The sequence below is a fragment of the Simochromis diagramma genome, unplaced genomic scaffold (genome assembly GCF_900408965.1).
Source record: "Simochromis diagramma unplaced genomic scaffold, fSimDia1.1 OVJJ01000606.1, whole genome shotgun sequence".
NCBI classification, from domain to species: Eukaryota; Metazoa; Chordata; class Actinopteri; order Cichliformes; family Cichlidae; genus Simochromis; species Simochromis diagramma.
The window spans coordinates 237,397-265,141 of NW_024387233.1; the positions used below are offsets into that span (position 1 = coordinate 237,397).

General features: G+C 40.6%; 1 protein-coding gene across 1 annotated transcript; it reads left to right on the forward strand.

The window, feature by feature from the left end:
- Nucleotides 1-21,861: 21,861 nt before the first annotated feature.
- Nucleotides 21,862-25,909, forward strand: LOC120746913 (zinc finger protein 93-like). Its single transcript, XM_040052444.1, has 2 exons — nt 21,862-22,294; nt 24,443-25,909. Exons 1-2 carry the CDS (start codon nt 21,959-21,961, stop codon nt 25,016-25,018), a joined length of 912 nt encoding a protein of 303 aa, XP_039908378.1. The 5' UTR covers nt 21,862-21,958; the 3' UTR covers nt 25,019-25,909.
- Nucleotides 25,910-27,745: the final 1,836 nt, after the last annotated feature.

Sequence of the window (27,745 nt, forward strand, 5' to 3'; positions counted from 1 at the left end):
CCCCGAGATTTGACCTGAAACGTGGTATTCGCCAAGGATGTCCTATTTCACCATATTTATTTTTACTTTGTACACAAATTCTTGCAACTAATATTTCAAACAGTGTTGTACAAGGAATCACCATAGCTGATAAGGAGCTCGTCATCAGCCAGTTAGCCGATGACACCACACTCTTCTTGAAGAATGCAAACCAAATCCCACCAGCTCTTACTGTGATTAGTGATTTCTCTGAGGCCTCTGGTTTATGCCTAAATCTTAAAAAGTGTGAGTTACTAGCAATTAAAGACTGTCCTGCAAATACTATCTGTAATATCTCTGTTAAACAAGAAGTCACATACTTGGGACTGTTAATATCCAAAGACCAAAAATCAAGATGCTCTTCAAACTTCACTCCAATTATACAGAAAACCCTAAAAAAGTTCAACCAGTGGCTGCAAAGGGACTTGTCTTTGAAAGGTAGAGTGTTAATTACTAAAGCTGAAGGGATATCCCGATGAACATATGCTGCTCTCTCCTTACATCTGGATAAGAAAATTAGTAAAGATATTGACCGTATGCTCTTTAATTTTATATGGAAAAACCGTACGCACTATATTAGAAAAACTGTTGTGATGAATAAGTACGAATCAGGTGGGCTTAATGTCTTAGACTTTTCTACTTTAAATAACACTTTCAAAATTAACTGGGCTAAACATTTTCTTAAAAACCCTATCTCTATCTGGAACTTTATACCATATCATATTTTCTCTCGTTTTGGTGCTTTAATTTTATTTTAAATTGTAATTACAATGTTGAGAAACTCCCTGTAAAGCTTTCATCCTTCCATAAGCAGGTCCTCTTAGCGTGGACCCTCATTTATAAACACAACTTCTCACCTCACAAATACTTTATCTGGAACAACAGAGATATTTTATATAAAAATAAATCACTTTTCCTGGAAACTTGGATCCAAAATGGGATCCTATTGGTGGCTCAGCTGGTTAGTAAAGAGGGACAACTACTTACATACGACAACTTTCTTGCACTATATAATTTTCCAATCAGTGTTCAGGAATTCTCAATGGTGCTTGGTGCCATACCCTCAGGGACTTTAATGTTATATAAAAACACTGACAGCTCGATCTCTACCTCAGTCACTCTCCCTGATCCAGCTGAGTCACCAATAGGAAAAATCTGCTTTTCACAGGAACTTGGTAACAGCAATAAGAGAATACGTAGTTTATTCCAAGAAGATATCGTCTCTCTCCCATATATATAATATCTTACTGGAACCGATTTGTTCCAGATATCAAGTGGAAGACAGTCTGGATGGTCCCCCATAAATATTTGATTGTAAATAAGGTAAAAGAAGTCTCATTTAAAATTCTACATAAATGTTATCCAGCCAGTCACTACATGGTCAAATTTAAAAGGGACATAAATACTAATTGTACTTCTGTGGGGCTCATCCAGAAACTGTGACACATCTTTTTTGGTACTGTTCTTTTACACAGAGATTCTGGAAGGAATTTAGCAGGTTTGTTATTGTCCATATTTTAAGGGAGTTTTCTTTACGATGGGAAAATGTTTTATTCTGTTTCTTTAAGTTCCCCAAGAAGTATGAGAAGTGTTTTTTATGATAAATTTGTTAATACTTTTAGCGAAATTCTTTATCCATAAATGTAAGTTTACTAACAAAACACCATATTTCTGTCATTATTTTAAGGACGTGGAAATGTACATACAATCAATATCAGACTCCACCAACAAAAAGGCTCTCAAAACAATATATGTATGTGAATTTTTGCGTGTATTCTTATAATTGTTACCTTTTTCTTTTACCCCTGGCTTTGTGTGTTCATGTTCTGTTGTTTTGTATACTTCATCTGTTCTTATGTTGTATACTCATTGTTTGTTAAATAAAGTTAAAAAAAATAAAAATGAAAAAAGATACTCTGACCCGTAACTATCGTAAAACGCTTCGACCGGAAGTAGACACCTTTCGCGCATGCGGGGTACCGATCGGGTTTCCGGTACGGATCGGGTAGTGACAACTCAGACGGAGCTACCGTTTCTTCCTAAGCGAGTAAAAGAGTGAATTTGGATGATAAAACAAACTAAACGACCGTTTGGATCGATATCTGCATCGATCTGCCCACCCTTGGCTCCTGGATCGTAGCTGAGATCAGCGTGAACCACGTGGGTCTCTGCTCCCTGATCTGTTTCCTGTGTTTGGAAAGAGTTGCAGCTTCATCGCGGAGTTTCTCTCGGTTTGTGGGCTCATCTAAAGGTAAGCACCGAGCTAACTTTACTGTGAGTTCAGTTCATGTTGAGTTTAGCTCCTGAATGAGGTCTTCTGCTGCTCTCCTCGGTGTCTGTTCACAGTTTATTGTGAACACGTTGAGAGAAGAGTGAGAGAGTGTTTGGAGAAAAACACCAACTAATCATTAGCTCAGCATGCTGGGAGAAGTCGGAGCAGAAAAGTCTTTTCATTGTCCCTGCAGCTGTTTTTCTGCCTGCACCAAACCTCTACAGCCTCATTTCTATTTGAAGTGATAACAGGAAATGGATGAGAGCGATCTGCTGCAGTATCAGGGTCACAATAAACTTTATTGTCCAGCTGCTGTGGATGAACACATGAGAGGAAGTGAACTCCTACAAAGTCTCATTTTAATGAGTGTGGCTGCTGTAAAGTGATGCACAGGAAGATGTTAACAAAAACTAATGAAACAGAGATGAAAGTAAACAGTGTTCATATTTGAAAGCACAGAGAATAAAATATATTGTGGTGGTTAATGTGCAGGAGAGTGTGAAGAATGTAATAATGTCTTCCTGTGTCAAACACAGCTGCAGTCAAAGCAGGAAGGAAAGCACTGAAACCACTGATCAAAGCTCATTAATCAAAGACCGCTGATCAATGGCCATGAGTACCATTCAGAGAATTGGGGACTCACTGCAATCACAGCATTTGATCAATGGTGTTTGATCAATGTTCATGAGAATTTGCATATTAATGCTCAATAACTGACCTCCCAGCCCATTGTTCCTTCAGTGGTGCTCGTTTCAGTCATTATGCAAATGCACTGTTGAAAATTGGGGAAACCTGTAGTCAGCTGAGAGTGAAGAAGTCACTTGGATGAGTGACAAAATGTTTCTCCCACAAAAAGCTACGTCCAGATGAACAGAATCAAAGTTTGGGGAGTGGTGGAGGTGATGGGACTGGGGGGCTGAAGGAGTTGAAAGTGTGGGGTGGGGGAGTAACAGGTCTGTCCCTGTTTGTGGAAACCACAGGAGGAGCTGTTCAGGCTGTTGCTGGGTGTGAATTGTTGATGGAGTCTTTAAACTTGTAGTTGCTGTTTTCCAGACTGAAGCAGAGTCGTTAGCTGAAAACTGGTTTTAGAGGTTCATTCAGGACACCTTCTCAGGCTCTTACAGCCTTACCTGTATCATAACAAAGTGTATAAACCCCAATCCACCTTTAACATGGTCCTTCTCCCAAACCTTCAAATAGGACTTTCTGGCCCTGTCATAGTAAAGGGCTGCTTAGAATATTAGAGCCAATGTCACAAAGTTCCTCCTGAAGTATAAGTGAGTGAGAGAGTTTCCTCACTTTGCAGCACAACACGTCTCACAAGATTTCTACAAGCAATCAGAGTGAAATTTGTACTTTGTGTTGTCAGATGAACATATGAGACACTTTGACTCTTCAGTGCAGTGTGGAGCCTAACAAAGATTTGTTTTGTGTCCCAGCTGATCAGCAGGAGGAGAAGAGTCTGACGGAGCAGCAGAGGAACATTTTCAGCCATCTGGACTCAGCTGAGTCACTACAGAGGAAACAATGAGCTCAACACAGGAGGTGAGGAAAATATCACAGTTTCACCAAATAATCAGTCACGTCTAAAACTCTCATCCTCCCAACCTGTTATATGACTGTGTTGCATATTATGTTGTTTTTTAGAGACCACAGCACATGTTAAAATAAGGAAGGTTTATTCATCAACATTATTAATAATCAAATGGACATTTGTCAGAGTTTTACCCCTGATACTGCTGGATAAACAGAAACTCACTCAGGAACGAGGTCACACAGAGCTCAAGTTTTCACTCGCGAGGGGGAAGCAGTTGTCTCCAACCCACTTCAACTTGCTTTCTCCCTGCAGGTTGTTTTTATTGGTTACACACATGAAGCATAAAGCTTGTTGTTGTATTACCTATGAGAAACTACTATAACTGGTTACGAAGTGATTGTGCTGTGCAAGTGTGATTATACATTGTGTGTGGTTATATGATGGGAGTGCAGCTCTCCCAGATTGTTGTTGGTAGAATCTGTTCTTCTCAAGGCTGCTTGTTCCCCTTATCAATGTCATGCATGTAGTCATATGCGTAGGTTACCTAGATAGCAAACAGAAGCATTCTAGCTTTCTAAATGGCATTGTGTAGCTTTTTAAATGGCAACCTACAACACATACATTAAACCTAACAGTTTTTTCATCACCCCAAAAAATACACGTTCAAAGCACCACAACAGCAGCCCGATATCAGACAGAAGCTCTCAGCTGAGCTCTGTAGAGTGGGCAATTATAATGAAACTCTTCAGTTTCATTTGTAGATTCAAGCTGCTCTTCATATTTTTGGCCAGCAGATGTCACCAAAGAGGACTGTGTTGAAAAGCTTTGAGTAACGAACCTTTTTCAATACAAGCTTCAGTGTTTCAGAAAGCTTCATTTGGCCATCACTGATATAAATAATATTATAGAAATGATCAGAGGAGGCAAAAGTACATTTACTCTATACTTAAGTAGAAGTACAGATATTAGTGTTATAAATACTTCAGTAAAAGTATTCATTCACCTTCTTTACTTAAGTAACAGTGAAAAAGTACAGGCTCTGAAATGTAATCAGAGTAAAAAAGTAAAATTGCTCCTTGAAGAACATTTTAACCACATGTTTTTATCCAAAGTTAACTGAACCTTGTGCTTTATTAATGTAATAATAAAATAAGATTAGTAAATGAAGTACAAACTATTTATTTCTAATAAAGGTTCTCTGTTTGAATCAGTTAAGTAGAAAATGAAGGAAAATAAAACATGTGTGTATTTTCTGTTGCCTACATTGTAGAGGGTGACTTTGCCTCTAAACAGGAACATGAGCAGGGAAGAGGTTAAAGTGGGATTGAGCAGGTGGGAACCCTAAAATCAGCTGTAGTGGCTCAGCGTGGGGAAAAGAATCACAGCTCACAATAATTTCTGTTGAGAGCTCCAGTAGATTTTCTTAAAGTACAGGCTCTAGACTAACTTTTTGCCATGGGCGTACCGCTACGCCTAACTTTTGTGCCGGTACGCCTAACTTTAAAAAGTTAGGCGTACCGGCACAAAAGTTAGGCGCACACAAATTATATAATAATTGATATAATATAATGTGTTTTTCTGGATACACTGTGCTTTTTCAGCTTTCAAAGATTGATGACACTGTGTCAGAGCACTGGCTATGGATTTCAGAAGGATCAGGCCTTAACTTAACAGAAAAGTTATCAATACTTCTTTTCCTATTACAGCTACATCCACTTCTGTCGGGCCTAGGCTGCTCACTAGGGCTGGGTATCATCACTGATTTCTATAATCCATTCGATTCCGGTTTTCAAAGTCCCGATTCGATTCAATTTAGCCTCAGACAGTCAGAAATATTATAATTCTGATCATTTATCAGTACTGATACATGTGAGACTTCATCAGAATTGTGAACATCACAGCAGATGCCTTTGTGTGAAAGTAACTGAGAATAAAACACAGAAAAACATGAAGGAGATTTTTCTGGTCTGGCTTTTTATAGCAGATAACCTTAAAAACATTCTGCAATATTCTGCATATAAAGTTTAAATTTCTTCAGTATTGAACAACAGAAAAATTAGGCTTTCTTGTCCGAGGTCATTTAAGTGAAAAAAAAAGAAAAAGACAGCGCTGTAAACAACGGTAGACTGGTGGGTAATAAGCGAATGAATAATACAGAAAACAGAGATTGGAGACGGGAAACTGTTCTTGAAGTACAGAGAGAGAGAGACAGAGAGAGAGAGACAGAGAGAGAGCTAGCTGTGCATGAAGTGTGATTTTAATAGTCGTGGAAGCAAAACAGCAAAATTCATGACGACATTGATCAAATGTGAAGCGCAGTTTGCTGCTTCTTTTGCTGCTGGCTCAGTGAATTTTGGTTGGAGAGAGACAAAACCTGCAGCTCAGAATCAGCGCAAAAAAGACGTGAACACAGAGCTCCGACAGCGTGTCCGTCTACGGGCCGTCGGGTGAGAAAGCCGAGAAAGACAAAGCTGATTCTGATGCGTCGGTCCGCTCTGTGTTTATGTCTTTGTGTGGAATCCGTGTACCTGCTCTCATTTGCTGTTTGGTTGTTGTTGAAATGGTTTTGTGAGCTTTAATCTGAGAATCTGGTGTTTCTGGCAAAACACAGTTATATTTAAAAGTCGATTCAGGATTAAATGAATCGATATCGCTTTATTCAAGCTACTCACCTCCCACTTCCACCTGCACTTTCAACTGGACCATGGCCAATCAGAGAGGTCCCGCCCCTTACTATCTCTGATTGGTTTAGTCCACGATAGGGGCATAATGTGTCTGTTGTTGACCACAGGGAAGGTTGCAGAGATTTTTATTTTATTTTTGTTACCCGAACAGTTGGTCGCACAGGTGCAACCAAATATTTTTTTTTTAGTCGCACCACTGAAAAATTTGGTCGCATTTGCAACCAAATTGGTCGCACTCTAGAGCCCTGTTAAAGTACAGGCTGTGATCAGCTGACCTGCTGCTCTCTGTGGATGTACACAACTGAATTCAACCAGATGTCAGCAGATGTTTCATGAGCTGTCCTGGCTGATTTCCATCCTCCACACTGACAGTACACTGTCTTTATATTAGACACTATACTGTTGGTATGAAGGTGGAACTCAGTGAATGAATGTCAGCATCATGAGCTTCAGTTTAAATGAATCTCTGCTACACTTGATGTAATCTAACTGTGACATGAGCACCACAGTCACTGTGCACCAGTCACACACTGTTCTTTACTTTAAATCCATCACAGTTCAGCAAACGAACCTGTTTATCTTGCACTAACCTGCAGAGGATCTTCATGCAGTCTTTAAATAACACAGTTAGTGATGAAATAACTCCCCTCAAATTCCTCCAACCAAAAGTAAAAAGACTGTTTTGAAAATACAATGAGTAGACAGTCCTGTTTTGTTTTGTTTTTTTAATGTGGGGAGTAAAAGTAAGGAAAATAAGGAAAAATGATTTTAGAGTGTTTGAACAGTCATGAATTATTTTTAACAGCAGGTTGGATGTAATGTGTTAGAACTACCAGCAGGTGGGGATAAGAGACCTTTAAGGTGTTTGGTGCCACACTCCACCTTCAGGTTTAAAACTAGTGTTAATGGAGGGAGTTTGAAGGTTGAGTTTGTTCCACGACTGCATTTCACTCACTGCCTCTGTTTGTATCTCTGTCACTGCAGGACCAACATGGAGCGAGAAGTCAGCGCTCTCAGGAGGCCGACAAACCTCACAGAAGAAAGAGAGAGAAAAAACACACCTGTGATGAGTGTGGGATGGGTTTTATTGGGAAGGATTCACTAAAACAGCATCAGGTCATCCACACTGGAGAGAGACCGTTCAGCTGTGACTTGTGTGGAAAGTCTTTTTCCTGGAAGCTTTCCCTAAAACAACACCAACTCATCCACAGTGGAGTTAAAGTGTACAACTGTGATCAGTGTGGGAGAGCTTTTACTCACAGTAGCAACTTACAGAGGCATCTAGTTACCCACTCTGGAATTAAGGCATACAGCTGTGACATCTGTGGGAAAACTTTCAGCCGGATTGAGAGCAGAAATACACACCTACGCATTCACACCAGACATGATGTGTACTGCTGTGAACAGTGTGGCAAACAGTTTATAACCAACATGCATTTACAACAACACATGTTTACCCACACTGAGGAGAGACCTTATAAATGTGACCTGTGTGAGAAGACTTTTAAATCTCCACATTACCTGAGACGACACCAACAGATCCACACCAGAAAGAGACTCTACAAGTGCAGTTACTGTGAGGTATGTTTTTATATTATATTTTTATCTTGTCATTTTAGCCCGACTGTTTGGAAGAACTCTGCTCATTAAACTGTCTCAGCTAGGGGTGGGTTTTGATAATCGATTTACCGATTAAAATCGAGTCTGGCTTGGATAACGTGACATCAATTCATTAAAATCCTGAATCGAGTTTTTTAATATAATTTTATTTTTCCCGAAACGCCCGAATCTCAGGTGAAACCTCACAAAATTTTGACAACCACCAAACAGCTCAAACAGTAAACTAGAGGAGGTACACGGATTCTGCACAAAGCGCAGACCCGCGGATTAGAATCAGTGAGTTGTCGCCTTTCTCACCCGACAGCACAGACACAGTCGGGGCTGAAAGCTTGCAGCTCACTGATTCTGATGTTTTGGCAATTCTACTGCATGAAAAAGCAGCTCTGAGTGATTATTCAGATTTTCATTTCAGTTATGATTTTGTTTGTTTTTTATTTGCTCTTTATTTCACTCGACGTTCAGGATAAAAATGTTGAAGGAATGACTTACACTGTCTTTGTGTCTTTGTTTAGAAGCAGAGCGACACAGATGGATCCAGTTCTCAACCCTGTCATCACTGTGGTGGTGGGAAAGGGTTTCATTGTGACCTTTGTGGAAAAGCTTTCAGTCAAAAACACACCCTAAAAGTACATCAGCGTAAACACACTGGAGAAGAACTGAAATACTGCAAAGAATGTGGGAGAAGCTTCAGCACATTAAGTGGATTAAAACAACATGAACTGATTCACAGTGGGACAAAAAAGCACCTCTGTGATCAGTGTGGGTCATCTTTCATTACTGCAATCAACCTTAAAAGACACAAACGAGTCCACACAGGAGAGAAACCATACAAGTGCAGACACTGTGACAAAAGCTTCGCACATTCAGCTAATCGTAACTATCATGAACGTACACACATGGAAGAAAACTACAGCTGTGACCAGTGTGACAAGAGCTTCAGGAATCTCAGTTCATACTCCAAACACAAACGATCCCACGTTACTAATAAACTGTTTCACTGTTACCAATGTGCCAAAACATTCACCTCATTGTCTGCTCTGTGCAAACATCAGCGTGATCACTCAGGGCTGAAATCACTCCCATCATAGTAAGATGCATGTCAGTGTCATCAGCTGTTTTATATTTGAGAAAAAAGGTTGAAAGATCTTTAAAAAAAATTTATTTTTCCTTAAACTTGCTGTAGGTATTAAAACTTATGATTTTTTGTTTAAGATGTCGAAACAATTAATTTTGTGAATTCATTTTTTTAAAGTTGTGGTTTCATTTGCTCAAAGTTCATCAATGTTTTCCTGATGCAAGGTGGGATGGATCCATGCTTTTATGCTGTTTAAGACAAATTCTGAAAGCTGAACGTTGCAGAGATTGAGACCCATTAGACCAGGCAGCATTTTTCAATCTTCTATTGTCCTGAGCTGTGGCCTCAGTTTCACTGGAAGTTTAACCCAAGTACGGTGTTCAGCTGTGGACTGGTCCATGGACCCGCCTGTCCTCCAGGAACACAGGTACACATCCTGGACAGGGAGGAACGCCGGTTTGAGACCAGAGTCAAGGAGACCATTTACGTCAAAAGGGAAAAAACTCTGAATCAAGGAGGGGGCCTAAGGGGACTTTTATTTCCTTTGCAACGTCCATTTAAAGTTCCATTTAAACACAGATAACAAGTAACTAGACTAAGCACAGTAGGAAATGGTTTGCCCCTTCTCATCAGCAACACCTGGACAGAATTACCCTTGACCTTAAATAACCCCGTACCTACCTCTGCCATAACCAGTACATAAAATGAAATACAACCCTCTAGTAGTGTTAAAGACAGGGAAATAAGAAAAATGGCTCCTACACACCAGCTCCTAATTACATGAGGCAGAGGACATAGTAATTACTGAACTTAAAGAAGCCATGATGAATTCAGCTTTATTATGTGATAAGAACAAGTAGTCTGATGTCCTGTAATCATGATGACGCTAAAATTTGAGATACAATAAAAAAATATACGTTTTTCTACTAGGTATTGGTTCAGTATCGTCGATACCACCCTGAATTTTACTTGGTATTGGATCAGAAAGGAAATCAGTGGTATTGCACATCACTGGTCATGATACATCAATACAATATGCATAAGACAGCAAATCATGTTTAATTTATACATCATTCTACCAGTAATCTAGTTCAACAGTTTGTAGCTTCACAAAACAAAATAAAAAGGAATTTTTGCAACAGGTTTTTCAATCAATTTTGTTAATTTTGTTTCCAGATAAGAGAGGCCAGAGCTTTCTTATCCTCTGTGTTTAATCTGGACCTTGGGACAGCTAAGAGCATCTGATCCACAGACTTCAGTGATCTTATAGGAGTGAACAAATTTAAAAGATCAGAAAGGTTTGAGGGTCCTAACCCATGCAACGCCTTAAAAACACATAATAAAATCTTAAAATGAATTCAAAACCTAACTGGCAGCCAGTGTAAGCATGCCAGTACGGGAGATATGTAGTCTTGGTTGCATAAAATAAGATAACCTTTATTAGTCCCGAGCGTAGGAAATTTGTTTTGTTACAGCAGTGGACAGTGCAAAGTTGCATAGAAAATTTTAAGAAAAAACACTGGAATAATATATCCATGAGATACTGTACACAATAGAATAGAATGAAATACTACATGCAATTGAATAAAATAGAATACAAATACTATTTACAATTGAGTATAATACAACGATGCCAGAAAGAGTATTGCACATGTGTGGATGTGTGTGCTTAAGTCAGTTGAAGTCTTTGTTGTGGAGTCTGACAGCAGTGGGGAGGAAAGACCTGCGAAATCTCTCCGTCCCACATCATAGGTGCCGCAGCCACTGAAGGAGCTCCTCAGTGCTGTCAGAGTCTCCTGCATTGGGTGGGAGATGTTGTCCAACAGGGATGACAGCTTAGCCACCATTCTCCTGTCACTCACCACCTCCACTGGGTCCAGAGGGCACCCTAGAACAGAGCTGGCCCTTCTGATCAACCTGTTCAGTCTCTTCCTGTCCCCAGCAGAGATGCTGCCGCCCCAGCAGACCACACTGTAAAAGATGGCTGAGGCGACCACAGAGTCATAGAAGGTCTTCAGGAGTGGGCCCTTCACTCCAAAAGACCTGAGTCTCTGCAGCAGGTACAGCCTGCTCTGCCCTTTCCTGTAGAGGGCGTCTGAGTTATGAGTCCAGTCCAGTTTATTGTTCAGATGAACACCAAGGTACCTGTAGATGTCCAGTCTCAATGTCCATACCTTGGACCTCAGTGGTTGCAGTGGGGGATGTTAGTGCCTGCGGAAGTCTACCAGCAGCTCCTTGGTTTTACTAGTGTTGATCTGCAGGTAGTTCTGCTGGCACCAGTCCACAAAGCCTTGAGTCACTTCTCTTTTATAATAATAATAATAATAATACATTTCATTTATAGGCGCCTTTCAGACCATCAAGGTCAACTTACAGTAACATGTAAACAATACCATAAAAAACATAAGAAAAATGTATATATAGCAAACATGGCAGATAAAATTTAGACATAAACAGTCATAAAAGTATAAAAGCAAATATAAGAACTGAGCAGATCAGGTGTATGCAATTCTAAATAGATGAGTTTTGAGTAGTGATTTAAAGGTGATGCACTTTTGTACTTTACTCCTTGTCGTCCCCATCAGTGATGAGGCCGACTATTGCAGAGTCGTCAGAGAACTTCTGCAGGAAGCACTGGGTGGAGTTGTGGGAGAAGTCTGCAGTGTAGATGGTGAAGAGGAACGGAGCCAGAACCGTTCCCTGTGGGCTCCCGTACTGCAGACGACCCTCTCCGACACACAGCCCTGAGTTCTCACATACTGTGGTCGGTCAGTGAGGTAGTCCAGGATCCAGGTGACTGACGATATCATTGACACGAGACAAAATACTTTACAACTTTATTAGTGCAAAAAAACCCATCAATGTATTTTCACATAAACAAGCAGCTGTTTTTATGTGCATTACAGTTATATAAAAATTAACAGTGCAAATGCAAATTCCTTGCTGACAGTTTAACCAAAAGGCATTTCCAGTGGAAAATGGCCAACATATCTTCAGCATAACCATGTAGAATATCCACACAACTTAAAAGGAGGTTATACACACACAATACGGTAATATTATGTTGAAGCACAGTTTTTATCACTTTCAGTAGCTGAAGATGAAAGAAAATGGTCTTGATGACAGCATCAATATGTTTATCAAATGTTAGATGATTAGTATCATAAATCACTCCTAGGTTCCTCGCAAGGGCTTTTTAACAAATAAATTCCTAAGGGGCCAAAGTCGTAGTGGTCACAGGGACCAAACACAATGATCTCTGTTTTCTGTTCCTTTAAACTGAGAACATTTAAAGCCATCCACGCCTTAACATCCTCCAGCCAATCCAGCAATCCCTTCAAAGGACTCACAGATTTATGTTTCAGTGTCAGGTAAATTCGTGAGTTGTCTGCATAACAATGGTGTGAAATGCCATGTTTTTTTATAAAATTGAGCACATAGGGAGGATATAAATTGAAAAGAGAACTGGGCCAAGAATGGACCCCTGGGGGACCCCACAAAAAATTTAGGTTTTTGAGGACAATGTATCCCCTAATCTAGCAGAAGAGCATTCCAATGCTGACAGTTGAAATAGTTTTATTAACTATGGCGAGCCCTCCAGCCTGGCCAGTAGTCCATGGCGACTTCAGATATTCACAGCCTGGAGGGACAACATCCGAAAGCGAGCTTAACTCACCCAAGTTTAGCCAAGTTTCTGTCATCAGAAGAAAATTAAAGCGACGAGTGGTGAAGAAGTCATTCAAAATAAAGGTTTTATATTTTTTAGCACCTCGCATTAACCAGAGCCAATCTAGCTAACACAGGGTTGCTGGCCAATTCCAATAGGTGCACCAATTCCAGGGATCGCCCGGAGATGAACAACTTCATGGGCAAATTTGTTCAGAAGAGCGTAAGGATTAGCCGTTGGTGAAGCAGCCATGAAATTTTTGAATTTTACCAATACACTGCCCCGTTTCTCTCGCCTTCTTTGGCATTTCTTCCTGGTGGGATGGCATTGTGGATCGCACCGAAGGAACAGTGGTACAGTCTCGAACACAGGTGGGATATGAAAATCTTCACGTCCTTGGGCCAGTCGGGATTGCTCTACAACAGTGGCTCTGATATTTAGTAGCGATTGGAAGTCATAAACCAGAAATGTAGAGACCTTTTTTAATTTTAAACCTTCTTCTGACGAGGTTGACATTCTTATTAATTCTTTTAATGAACACTGTCTTGCCATTCTTAATTAGATTGCTCCTTTCAAAACTAATCATTGCACTGTTAGTTCCTGCACACCATGGTTAAATAATCAAACCCGTGGTCTTCGATGCTCCTGTCGAAAAGCAGAGCGTCTCTGGAAGTCCACTGGGCTGGTTGTCCATCGGGAACACTTCAAAGTGTTCACTTCAACTTCTTCACTTATATAATGAGTCAGTTAAAGAGGCCAGATCCACTTACTTCAATAATCTCATAAATCGTCATTAAAAATAACCCAAGAATTCTATTTGATACTATCAATTGTATTGTTTCTCCTCCAACTCAGCATGCTGTGTTTCTTTCTGACGAAGACTGCAGCACTTTCCTCAATTACTTTGTAAATAAGGTGATGGACTTGAGATCCAAAATCTCCTCAAGTGCCTCCCCTTATGAAGATGCCCCTTGTTGTCCCGGATCATTTACTTCTTTTTCTCCAATCACACTCAATGACTTAATTGCAGTAACAGGTAAAATGAAATCCTCATCATGCTCCCTCTGTCCTGTCTGGGACAGAGGGAGGTCCCACACTACTATCCATCATCAACAATTCACTGAGGCAAGGCTGTGTTCCGTCCTATTTTAAACATGCTGAGGTAACCCCTCTGTTAAAAACACAGAATCTAGATCCTACCTCCCCTAGTAGTTCCTACAGAGTCTAGTTATTATCAAGTATTTCCAAGCACATTTTGACGGGTTTTTTTTGGGTTTTTTTGATATATCAACTGTTTTGTATAGTTCCGAGACAAGAATGTTTTTGCTTTGTGCGTTTAGAATGTCGCGTAAGGTTAATAAGAGTGCAAACACCTCTCAGTCAAACTTGCGGCTTGCTGCTAACACTGCATCCCCGCCTCATGGTAAAACTTCGCCACTGCCTGGGTCGCCCAACACGCTGCTCGTCGATACGGAGACGTTCACGAAGGCTGAACTCTTCTCTGAACTTCGTAAAGAAATTTCAGCACTGTTTAAAAAGGAACTGACGGCAGCGTTTGCAGAGAATCTATCAGGTCCAACATACAGCAACTAAAAACTGACCTTTCCTCAGACATAATGACCATGCAGCAGGAATTCGCTGGCCTCAGAAGCACAGTTACGGAGATGGAACAGTCCCCGCGCTATGATTGTGAAGCTGCACTATTACGTGGACTGTGCTAGGATTCTCCAGATGGCCAGGGAGCTGCAGAGGGTCCAGATAAATAATATGAGCATTTCTGTGTTCACCAACCACACCGCTAAGACAGCGCGGGCCCGTGTGGCTTTCAATGAGGTCCTTCGCCATCTTTTAATATTGGGTGGTGACTTAAACTGTGTTATTGATCCTGCCTTAGATCGCTCGAAACCTCGGACCCTGACCCAATCCTCTATGTCCAAGTCTATTGGACTTCACACACAGGTGCCATCAAATATCTATCCCTAAATCCATCTACAATCTGGACACCACAGGTTCTGTACAGCATGAGGGTTAATAAACCGTACCCAAATCAATATGATGTGTAAATTGATTTATTCTTGTACCTCCATGCCACAGTGGCTGGATTCTTCACCCCAGTGAAGAGGTTATTGTTATTGCCTGATTTTAATAAATTGAGCCGTTTGCTCTTTGGTACCAAAGCATATCACAAAAAGGTTAATTCTAAAAATCTAAATCAGCTGTGTGTTAGCGGCAATACATGAAAAATCACAGGACCCACCATACAAGCGAGTCTACGAGCAGTTTTTACAAAGATTATATTAATTTTTTAAAAAAAACATATGCAAATGCCCAAAGTCTAACAACACAACCGCTACAAAAATGTAACTTTTATATGACCAGATTTTCGTATACTTCATTTAATAGTGTATTCCTCTCCAGCAGTAACTCCTACTTTGTCTGCTATTCTTATGAGGAAAAATTCTCCTGTATGACTCGCAGTGAATCCTGGGATATGGTGGGCCACAAAGGATACACCCGACACATCCTTGAAATCTGTGGAAAAGTAGGACACGTTCGTCACCACATTCGGAGGACTCTTCGACTTTGGAAAGCCTTCATCGCATCGCTGTGACATAATTGCCTACAAATACGGCATTTGAAGTATCAATCCCCTGAATTTGGACACAGTCTTCCTCTCCTGGTGCATGCTCACTTTTTTTGGTGGTTTGCAAATAAGGAGGTGGGGCATTGCCACCACTAACTAGTGTGGACCAGAATTCACTCTTACCAAATAATAAAAAATAGATGCTAAAAAAAACCCAACCAGACAGAAAAATGATAAATTCCCCTCTCGCCCGTGCAGGTGGTTTATCATTCAAGCTCAGGTCCTCTACCAGAGGCCTGGGGGCTGGCATCAAAGAATACAGCCAGTCAAACCGGGGTAGCATTTGTGGTCCCTGAAAAGGATCAATGGTGGACCGTCAGTACACACTGGAGAAATGCTTCCAGTACTGTCAGCTGTTCAGTGGGTAGAAGACATGTGACCGTTACAATCAGGCATTTGTTCAGACTGAAGCTCTTCATTGGTCAGTTTACAGTGTAGCCACTCAGAAAGTAGAGCAGATGTACTAACAGAGGTTCAGCAAACATTTTACAAAATACACATGATGGGACTTATAGTTGGCTTTTTATGGATTCCAGCTCACTATGGAGTCAGAGGAAATGAAACGACAGAGTTGTGAAGAAAGCCACAAAACATGGGTTAACTGAACTGGCTTTTAACTTCTGTCAGACAGAGATAACGAGTATAATAAGGCAAGAAATAAAGGAAACATGACAAAAACAGTGGGAGGGAGAAAGAAATTTAAGGAGGGTAGGAGAAATGAGAAGCACAGGAAGGAGTAGGAGAGAGGAGGTGGTCATATCTGGAATAAGATTTGGACATACTGGTTTGATCACTACTATTGGTGACTGTCAAACCTTTGAGTCACCGAGACGCTGAATAGGGGGATAATGTTGACGCGCCCGCTGTTCAAAATGTAAGTTTACTGCAAAAGGGTTCAAGAAGTGAAAGTTGTCAGGCCTTATTCCAGTTTTTAAAACAGAGTATACATTGAGGGAGGATTCTGGTGTCAACGTTCCACTCCACACCAGTTGGTGGCGGTAATGCACCATTTTGTTGTTTAACAACCGCCAAACAACAAAATGGTGCAAACAATATAAAGAAGAAGAAGCCCGTTCCCCAATCATATGCCGTACACAGTTTTGCACAGACGGAGCTACCGTTTCATCCAAAGCGAGTAAAGTAGTGAATTTGGATGATAAAACAAACTAAACCAACGTTTGGATCGATATCTGCATCGATCTGCCCACCCTTGTCTCCTGGATCGTAGCTGAGATCAGCGTGAACCACGTGGGTCTCTGCTCCCTGATCTGTTTCCTGTGTTTGGAAAGAGTTGCAGCTTCATCGCGGAGTTTCTCTCGGTTTGTGGGCTCATCTAAAGGTAAGCACCGAGCTAACTTTACTGTGAGTTCAGTTCATGTTGAGTTTAGCTCCTGAATGAGGTCTTCTGCTGCTCTCCTCGGTGTCTGTTCACAGTTTATTGTGAACACGTTGAGAGAAGAGTGAGAGAGTGTTTGGAGAAAAACACCAACTAATCATTAGCTCAGCATGCTGGGAGAAGTTGGAGCAGAAAAGTCTTTTCATTGTCCCTGCAGCTGTTTTTCTGCCTGCACCAAACCTCTACAGCCTCATTTCTATTTGAAGTGATAACAGGAAATGGATGAGAGCGATCTGCTGCAGTATCAGGGTCACAATAAACTTTATTGTCCAGCTGCTGTGGATGAACACATGAGAGGAAGTGAACTCCTACAAAGTCTCATTTTAATGAGTGTGGCTGCTGTAAAGTGATGCACAGGAAGATGTTAACAAAAACTAATGAAACAGAGATGAAAGTAAACAGTGTTCATATTTGAAAGCACAGAGAATAAAAATATTGTGGTGGTTAATGTGCAGCTCTTGGTGATTTGGGAGAATCATGTTTTTTAATCATGTTGTGGATTGAATGGGTTTGATTTCATTTTATCTATACAGATTTTTCCACTTGTGATCGTTCTGATTGATTTGTTTTTTTTGGTTGACTTGAACCATGTGAAGGTTTAAAGCTGCACTTCCCCCAAAAAGTATAATCAGAAAATGTAAAATGTCTTCCTGTGTCAACACAGCTGCAGTCAAAGCAGGAAGGAAAGCACTGAAACCACTGATCAAAAGCTCATTAATCAAGTGCAATGGCCATGAGTACCATTCACAGTGAGTGAGTCGCTGCAATCACAGCATTTGATCAATGAGCTTTAATCATTGGTTGTCGGGGAATGGTGGAGGTGGTGGGTGGAACTGGGGGGCTGAAGGAGTTGAAAGTGTGGGGTGGGGGAGTAACAGGTCTGTCCCTGTTTGTGGAAACCACAGGAGGAGCTGTTCAGGCTGTTGCTGGGTGTGAATTGTTGATGGAGTCTTTAAACTTGTAGTTGCTGTTTTCCAGACTGAAGCAGAGTCGTTAGCTGAAAACTGGTTTTAGAGGTTCATTCAGGACACCTTCTCAGGCTCTTACAGCCTTACCTGTATCATAACAAAGTGTATAAACCCCAATCCACCTTTAACATGGTCCTTCTCCCAAACCTTCAAATAGGACTTTCTGGCCCTGTCATAGTAAAGGGCTGCTTAGAATATTAGAGCCAATGTCACAAAGTTCCTCCTGAAGTATAAGTGAGTGAGAGAGTTTCCTCACTTTGCAGCACAACACGTCTCACAAGATTTCTACAAGCAATCAGAGTGAAATTTGTACTTTGTGCTGTCAGATGAACATATGAGACACTTTGACTCTTCAGTGCAGTGTGGAGCCTAACAAAGATCTGTTTTGTGTCCCAGCTGATCAGCAGGAGGAGAAGAGTCTGACGGAGCAGCAGAGGAACATTTTCAGCCATCTGGACTCAGCTGAGTCACTACAGAGGAAACAATGAGCTCAACACAGGAGGTGAGGAAAATATCACAGTTTCACCAAATAATCAGTCACGTCTAAAACTCTCATCCTCCCAACCTGTTATATGACTGTGTTGCATATTATGTTGTTTTTTAGAGACCACAGCACATGTTAAAATAAGGAAAGTTTATTCATCAACATTATTAATAATCAAATGGACATTTGTCAGAGTTTTACCCCTGATACTGCTGGATAAACAGAAACTCACTCAGGAACGAGGTCACACAGAGCTCAAGTTTTCACTCGCGAGGGGGAAGCAGTTGTCTCCAACCCACTTCAACTTGCTTTCCCCCTGCAGGTTGTTTTTATTGGTTACACACATGAAGCATAAAGCTTGTTGCTGTATTACCTATGAGAAACTACTATAACTGGTTACGAAGTGATTGTGCTGTGCAAGTGTGATTATACATTGTGTGTGGTTATATGATGGGAGTGTAGCTCTCCCAGATTGTTGTTGGTAGAATCTGTTCTTCTCAAGGCTGCTTGTTCCCCTTATCAATGTCATGCATGTAGTCATATGCGTAGGTTACCTAGATAGCAAACAGAAGCATTCTAGCTTTCTAAATGGCATTGTGGAGCTTTTTAAATGGCAACCTACAACACATACATTAAACCTAACAGTTTTTTCATCACCCCAAAAAATACACGTTCAAAGCACCACAACAGCAGCCCGATATTAAACAGAAGCTCTCAGCTGAGCTCTGTAGAGTGGGCAATTATTATGAAGCTCTATATTATAATTTGTAGATTCAAGCTGCTCTTCATATTTTTGGCCAGCAGATGTCACCAAAGAGGACTGTGTTGAAAAGCTTTGAGTAATGAACCTTTTTCAATACAAGCTTCAGTGTTTCAGAAAGCTTCATTTGGCCATCACTGATATAAATAATATTATAGAAATGATCAGAGGAGGCAAAAGTACATTTACTCTATACTTAAGTAGAAGTACAGATATTAGTGTTATAAATACTTCAGTAAAAGTATTCATTCACCTTCTTTACTTAAGTAACAGTGAAAAAGTACAGGCTCTGAAATGTAATCAGAGTAAAAAAGTAAAAGTAGCTCCTTAAGAACTTTTAACCACATGTTTTTATCCAAAGTTAACTGAACCTTGTGCTTTATTAACGTAATAATAAAATAAGATTAGTAAATGAAGTACAAACTATTTATTTCTAATAAAGGTTCTCTGTTTGAATCAGTTAATTAGAAAATGAAGGAAAATAAAACATATGTGTATTTTCTGTTGCCTACATTGTAGAGGGTGACTTTGCCTCTAAACAGGAACATGAGCAGGGAAGAGGTTAAAGTGGGATTGAGCAGGTGGGAACCCTAAAATCAGCTGTAGTGGCTCAGCGTGGGGAAAAGAATCACAGCTCACAATAATTTCTGTTGAGAGCTCCAATAGATTTTCTTAAAGTACAGGCTCTAGACTAACTTTTTGTCATGGGCGTACTTGTACAAAAGTTAGGCGTACACAAATTATATAATAATTGATATAATATAATGTGTTTTTCTGGATACACTGTGCTTTTTCAGCTTTCAAAGATTGATGACACCGTGTCAGAGCACTGGGTATGAATTTCAGAAGGATCAGGCCTTAACTTAACAGAAAAGTTATCAATAGTTCTTTTCCTATTACAGCTACATCCACTTCTGTCGTGCCTATAATCCGTTCGATTCCGGTTTTCAAAGTCCCGATTCGATTCAATTTAGCCTCAGACAGTTAGAAATATTATAATTCTGATCATTTATCAGTACTGATACATGTGAGACTTCATCAGAATTGGGAACATCACAGCAGATGCCTTTGTGTGAAAGTAACTGAGAATAAAACACAGAAAAACATGAAGGAGATTTTTCTAGTCTGGCTTTTTATAGCAGATAACCTTAAAAACATTCTGCAATATTCTGCATATAAAGTTTAAATTACTTCAGTATTGAACAACAGAAAAATTAGGCTTTCTTGTCCGAGGTCATTTAAGTGAAAAAAAAAGAAAAAGACAGCGCTGTAAACAACGGTAGACTGGTGGGTAATAAGCGAATGAATAATACAGAAAACAGAGATTTGAGACGGGAAACTGTTCTTAAAGTACAGAGAGAGAGAGACAGAGAGAGAGCTAGCTGTGCATGAAGTGTGATTTTAATAGTCGTGGAAGCAAAACAGCAAAATTCATGACGACATTGATCAAATGTGAAGCGCAGTTTGCTGCTTCTTTTGCTGCTGGCTCAGTGAATTTTGATTGGAGAGAGACAAAACCTGCAGCTCAGAATCAGCACAAAAAGACGTAAACACAGAGCTCTGACAGCGTGTCCGTCTACGGGCCGTCGGGTGAGAAAGCCGAGAAAGACAAAGCTGATTCTGATGCGTCGGTCCGCTCTGTGTTTACGTCTTTGTGTGGAATCCGTGTACCTGCTCTCATATGCTGGTTGTTGAAATGGTTTTGTGAGCTTTAATCTGAGAATCTGGTGTTTCTGGCAAAACACAGTTATATTTAAAAGTCGATTCAGGATTTAATGAATTGATATCGCTTTATTCAAGCTACTCCCCTCCCACTTCCACCTGCACTTTCAACTGGACCACGGCCAATCAGAGAGGTCCCGCCCCTTACTATCTCTGATTGTTTTAGTCCACGATAGGGGCATAATGTGTCTGTTGTTGACCACAGGGAAGGTTGCAGAGATTTTTATTTTATTTTTGTTACCCGAACAGTTGGTCGCACAGGTGCAACCAAATATTTTTTTTAGTCGCACCACTGAAAAATTTGGTCGCATTTGCAACCAAATTGGTCGCACTCTAGAGCCCTGTTAAAGTACAGGCTGTGATCAGCTGACCTGCTGCTCTCTGTGGATGTACACAACTGAATTCAACCAGATGTCAGCAGATGTTTCATGAGCTGTCCTGGCTGATTTCCATCCTCTACACTGACAGTACACTGTCTTTATATTAGACACTATATTGTTGGTATGAAGGTGGAACTCAGTGAATGAATGTCAGCATCATGAGCTTCAGTTTAAATGAATCTCTGCTACACATGATGTAATCTAACTGTGACATGAGCACCACAGTCACTGTGCACCAGTCACACACTGTTCTTTACTTTAAATCCATCACAGCATGGATTTAAAGTAAAACAGGTTCACATAAAACAGGTTCACATAAACGAACCTGTTTATCCTGCACTAACCTGCAGAGGATCTTCATGCAGTCTTTAAATAACACAGTTAGTGATGAAATAACTCTTACTGAAGTAAGGAAAAAGTGATTTTACTGTTTGAACAGTCATGAATTATTTTTAACACCAGGTTGGATGTAATGTGTTAGAACTTCCAGCAGGTGGGGATAAGAGACCTTTAAGGTGTTTGGTGCCACACTCCACCTTCAGGTTTAAAACTAGTGTTAATGGAGGGAGTTTGAAGGTTGAGTTTGTTCCACGACTGCATTTCACTCACTGCCTCTGTTTGTATCTCTGTCACTGCAGGACCAACATGGAGCGAGAAGTCAGTGCTCTCAGGAGGCCGACAAACCTCACAGAAGAAAGAGAGAGAAAACATACACCTGTGACGAGTGTGGGATGGGTTTTATTTCCAAGTGTCACCTGAAACCTCATCAGGTCATCCACACTGGAGAGAGACCGTTCAGCTGTGACTTGTGTGGAAAGTCTTTTTCCTGGAAGAGTTCCCTAAAAAGACACCAACTCATCCACAGTGGAGTTAAAGCGTACAGCTGTGATCAGTGTGGCAAACAGTTTACAACCAGCACGCAGTTACAACAACACATGTTTACCCACACTGAGGAGAAACCTTATAAATGTGACCTGTGTGAGAAGACTTTTAAATCTCCACATTACCTGAGAGAACACCAACAGATTCACACCAGAAAGAGACTCTCCAAGCGCAGTTACTGTGAGGTATGTATTTATATTGTTATCTTGTCATTTTAGCCTGACTGTTTGAAACAACTCTGCTCATTAAACTGTGTTAGCATGTTAGCAATTCTACTGCCTGGAAAAGGCTGCATCTGAGGCGGCACAGTTAATCTGCCTCAGATTGTTTTGCAGCATGTTTCATAATCTGAAAAAAAAAACATGTCACATGTACAGACCCAAGATCTGATTTCAACACATGAGGACTTACATGTAAGCTTCAATCTGCAGTTGATCAAGTCCCACTGAGAAGTCCTTCCCTTTAAATCTAACCTCTCTTCTTCCTCTCCTGTCCTGTGTGTCATATCTTTCTCCATCTGAGTGAAGTTAGCTCTCTTTCTTTTCTCTCCCTGTGATGTACAGCAGCTGGACCTTTAGCCAGCAACACACTGTGAGACAAACTGCACACAAACAGTTTGTGTGTTTGCTGATGTTTGTTGATAGAAACGCTGCATTTGAAATTACCTGTTTGTTCAGGTGCTGTGCAAAAAAGAAAGAAGAACAACGTCTCACTTTAACTCCTGACTATGACTCACAGTTTTGCCTCTTTCATCTCTTTTTATGTTTCATACCCTGGTGATTAGTACACGATCAGGATTGTCTTTCATGTGTTACTTTTCAGGCTCAAATCAGTTTGATGTTTGATGCCTGCAGTGATGAAATAACTCCCCTCAAATTCCTCAAACCAAAAGTAAAAAGTCTGTTTTGAAAATATAATGAGTAGAAAGTCTTTTTTTTCTGTGGGGAGTAAAAGTAAGGAAAAAAAGGAAAAAATATTTTAGAGTGTTTGAACAGTCATGAATTATTTTTAACACCAGTTTGGATGTAATGTGTTAGAACTACCAGCAGGTGGGGATAAGAGACCTTTAAGGTGTTTGGTGCCACACTCCACCTTCAGGTTTAAAACTAGTGTTAATGGAGGGAGTTTGAAGGTTGAGTTTGTTCCACGACTGCATTTCACTCACTGCCTCTGTATCTCTGTCACTGCAGGACCAACATGGAGCGAGAAGTCAGCGCTCTCAGGAGGCCGACAAACCTCAACCAAGAAAGAGAGAGAAAAAACACACCTGTGATGAGTGTGGGATGGGTTTTATTGGGAAGGATTCACTAAAACAGCATCAGGTCATCCACACTGGAGAGAAACCGTTCAGCTGTGACTTGTGTGGAAAGTCTTTTTCCTGGAAGCTTTCCCTAAAACAACACCAACTCATCCACAGTGGAGTTAAAGTGTACAACTGTGATCAGTGTGGGAGAGCTTTTACTCACAGTAGCAACTTACAGAGGCATCTAGTTACCCACTCTGGAATTAAGGCATACAGCTGTGACATCTGTGGGAAAACTTTCAGCCGGATTGAGAGCAGAAATACACACCTACGCATTCACACCAGACATGATGTGTACTGCTGTGAACAGTGTGACAAACAGTTTATAACCAACAGGCATTTACAACAACACATGTTTACCCACACTGAGGAGAGACCTCATAAATGTGACCTGTGTGAGAAGACTTTTAAATCTCCACGTTACCTGAGACGACACCAACAGATCCACACCAGAAAGAGACTCTACAAGTGCAGTTACTGTGAGGTATGTATTTATATTTTTATCTTGTCATTTTAGCCTGACTGTTTGGAACAACTCTGCTCATTAAACTGTCTCAGCTAGGGGTGGGTTTTGATAATCGATTTACCGATTAAAATCGAGTCTGGCTTGGATAACGTGACATCAATTCATTAAAATCCTGAATCGAGTTTTTTATTATAATTTTATTTTTCCCGAAACGCCCGAATCTCAGGTGAAACCTCACAAAATTTTGACAACCACCAAACAGCTCAAACAGTAAACTAGAGGAGGTACACGGATTATGCACAAAGCGCAGACCCGCGGATTAGAATCAGTGAGTTGTCGCCTTTCTCACCCGACAGCACAGACACAGTCGGGGCTGAAAGCTTGCAGCTCACTGATTCTGATGTTTCGGCAATTCTACTGCATGAAAAAGCAGCTCTGAGTGATTATTCAGATTTTCATTTCAGTTATGATGTTGTTTGTTTTTTATTTGCTCTTTATTTCAGGCGACGTTCAGGATAAAAATGTTGAAGGACTGACTTACACTGTCTTTGTGTCTTTGTTTAGAAGCAGAGCGACACAGATGGATCCAGTTCTCAACCCTGTCATCACTGTGGTGGTGGGAAAGACTTTCATTGTGACCTTTGTGGAAAAACTTTCAGTCAAAAACACACCCTAAAAGTACATCAACGTAGACACACTGGAGAAGAACTGAAATACTGCAAAGAATGTGGGAGAAGCTTCACCACATTAAGTGGATTAAAACAACATGAACTCATTCACAGTGGGACAAAAAAGCACCTCTGTGATCAGTGTGGGTCATCTTTCATTACTGCAATCAACCTTAAAAGACACAAACGAGTCCACACAGGAGAGAAACCATACAAGTGCAGACACTGTGACAAAAGCTTCGCACATTCAGCTAATCGTAACTATCATGAACGTACACACATGGAAGAAAACTACAGTTGTGACCAGTGTGACAAGAGCTTCAGGAATCTCAGTTCATACTCCAAACACAAACGATCCCACGTTACTAATAAACTGTTTCACTGTTACCAATGTGCCCAAACATTCACCTCATTGTCTGCTCTGTGCAAACATCAGCATGATCACTCAGGGCTGAAATCACTCCCATCATAGTAAGATGCATGTCAGTGTCATCAGCTGTTTTATATTTGAGAAAAAAGGTTGAAAGATCTTTTAAAAAAAAAATATTTTTCCTTAAACTTGCTGTAGGTATTAAAACTTATGATTTTTTGTTTAAGATGTCGAAACAATTAATTTTGTGAATTCATTTTTTAAAGTTGTGGTTTCATTTGCTCAAAGTTCATCAATGTTTTCCTGATGCAAGGTGGGATGGATCCATGCTTTTATGCTGTTTAAGACAAATTCTGAAAGCTGAACGTTGCAGAGATTGAGACCCATTAGACCAGGCAGCATTTTTCAATCTTCTATTGTCCTGAGCTGTGGCCTCAGTTTCACTGGAAGTTTAACCCAAGTACGGTGTCCAGCTGTGGACTGGTCCATGGACCCGCCTGTCCTCCAGGAACACAGGTACACATCCTGGACAGGGAGGAACGCCGGTTTGAGACCAGAGTCAAGGAGACCATTTACGTCAAAAGGGAAAAACTCTGAATCAAGGAGGGGGCCTAAGGGGACTTTTATTTCCTTTGCAACGTCCATTTAAAGTTCCATTTAAACACAGATAACAAGTAACTAGACTAAGCACAGTAGGAAATGGTTTGCCCCTTCTCATCAGCAACACCTGGACAGAATTACCCTTGACCTTAAATAACCCCGTACCTACCTCTGCCATAACCAGTACATAAAATGAAATACAACCCTCTAGTAGTGTTAAAGACAGGGAAATAAGAAAAATGGCTCCTACACACCAGCTCCTAATTACATGAGGCAGAGGACATAGTAATTACTGAACTTAAAGAAGCCATGATGAATTCAGCTTTATTATGTGATAAGAACAAGTAGTCTGATGTCCTGTAATCATGATGACGCTAAAATTTGAGATACAATTAAAAAAATATACGTTTTTCTACTAGGTATTGGTTCAGTATCGTCGATACCACCCTGAATTTTACTTTGTATTGGATCAGAAAGGAAATCAGTGGTATTGCACATCACTGGTCATGATACATCAATACAATATGCATAAGATGGCAAATCATGTTTAATTTATACATCATTCTACCAGTAATCTAGTTCATCAGTTTGTAGCTTCACAAAACAAAATAAAAAGGAATTTTTGCAACAGGTTTTTCAATCAATTTTGTTAATTTTGTTTCCAGATAAGAGAGGCCAGAGCTTTCTTATCCTCTGTGTTTAATCTGGACCTTGGGACAGCTAAGAGCATCTGATCCACAGACTTCAGTGATCTTATAGGAGTGAACAAATTTAAAAGATCAGGAAGGTTTGAGGGTCCTAACCCATGCAACGCCTTAAAAACACATAATAAAATCTTAAAATGAATTCGCAACCTAACTGGCAGCCAGTGTAAGCATGCCAGTACGGGAGATATGTAGTCTTGGTTGCATAAAATAAGATAACCTTTATTAGTCCCGAGCGTAGGAAATTTGTTTTGTTACAGCAGTGGACAGTGCAAAGTTGCATAGACAATTTTAAGAAAAAACACTGGAATAATATATCCATGAGATACTGTACACAATAGAATAGAATGAAATACTACATGCAATTGAATAAAATAGAATACAAATACTATTTACAATTGAGTATAATACAACGATGCCAGAAAGAGTATTGCACATGTGTGGATGTGTGTGCTTAAGTCAGTTGAAGTCTTTGTTGTGGAGTCTGACAGCAGTGGGGAGGAAAGACCTGCGAAATCTCTCCGTCCCACATCATAGGTGCCGCAGCCACTGAAGGAGCTCCTCAGTGCTGTCAGAGTCTCTTGCATTGGGTGGGAGATGTTGTCCAACAGGGATGACAGCTTAGCCACCATTCTCCTGTCACTCACCACCTCCACTGGGTCCAGAGGGCACCCTAGAACAGAGCTGGCCCTTCTGATCAACCTGTTCAGTCTCTTCCTGTCCCCAGCAGAGATGCTGCCGCCCCAGCAGACCACACTGTAAAAGATGGCTGAGGCGACCACAGAGTCATAGAAGGTCTTCAGGAGTGGGCCCTTCACTCCAAAAGACCTGAGTCTCTGCAGCAGGTACAGCCTGCTCTGCCCTTTCCTGTAGAGGGCGTCTGAGTTATGAGTCCAGTCCAGTTTATTGTTCAGATGAACACCAAGGTACCTGTAGATGTCCAGTCTCAATGTCCATACCTTGGACCTCAGTGGTTGCAGTGGGGGATGTTAGTGCCTGCGGAAGTCTACCAGCAGCTCCTTGGTTTTACTAGTGTTGATCTGCAGGTAGTTCTGCTGGCACCAGTCCACAAAGCCTTGAGTCACTTCTCTTTTATAATAATAATAATAATAATACATTTCATTTATAGGCGCCTTTCAGACCATCAAGGTCAACTTACAGTAACATGTAAACAATACCATAAAAAACATAAGAAAAATGTATATATAGCAAACATGGCAGATAAAATTTAGACATAAACAGTCATAAAAGTATAAAAGCAAATATAAGAACTGAGCAGATCAGGTGTATGCAATTCTAAATAGATGAGTTTTGAGTAGTGATTTAAAGGTGATGCACTTTTGTACTTTACTCCTTGTCGTCCCCATCAGTGATGAGGCCGACTATTGCAGAGTCATCAGAGAACTTCTGCAGGAAGCACTGGGTGGAGTTGTGGGAGAAGTCTGCAGTGTAGATGGTGAAGAGGAACGGAGCCAGAACCGTTCCCTGTGGGCTCCCGTACTGCAGACGACCCTCTCCGACACAC

Bases quoted from the DNA above. Each gene is read 5' to 3' on its own strand.
- LOC120746913 (XM_040052444.1), top strand. From the start codon at position 21,959: ATGGGTTTTATTTCCAAGTGTCACCTGAAACCTCATCAGGTCATCCAC. The intron at 22,295-24,442 runs GTATGTATTTAT...GTCTTTGTTTAG, and splicing joins CCAAGCGCAGTTACTGTGAG to AAGCAGAGCGACACAGATGG.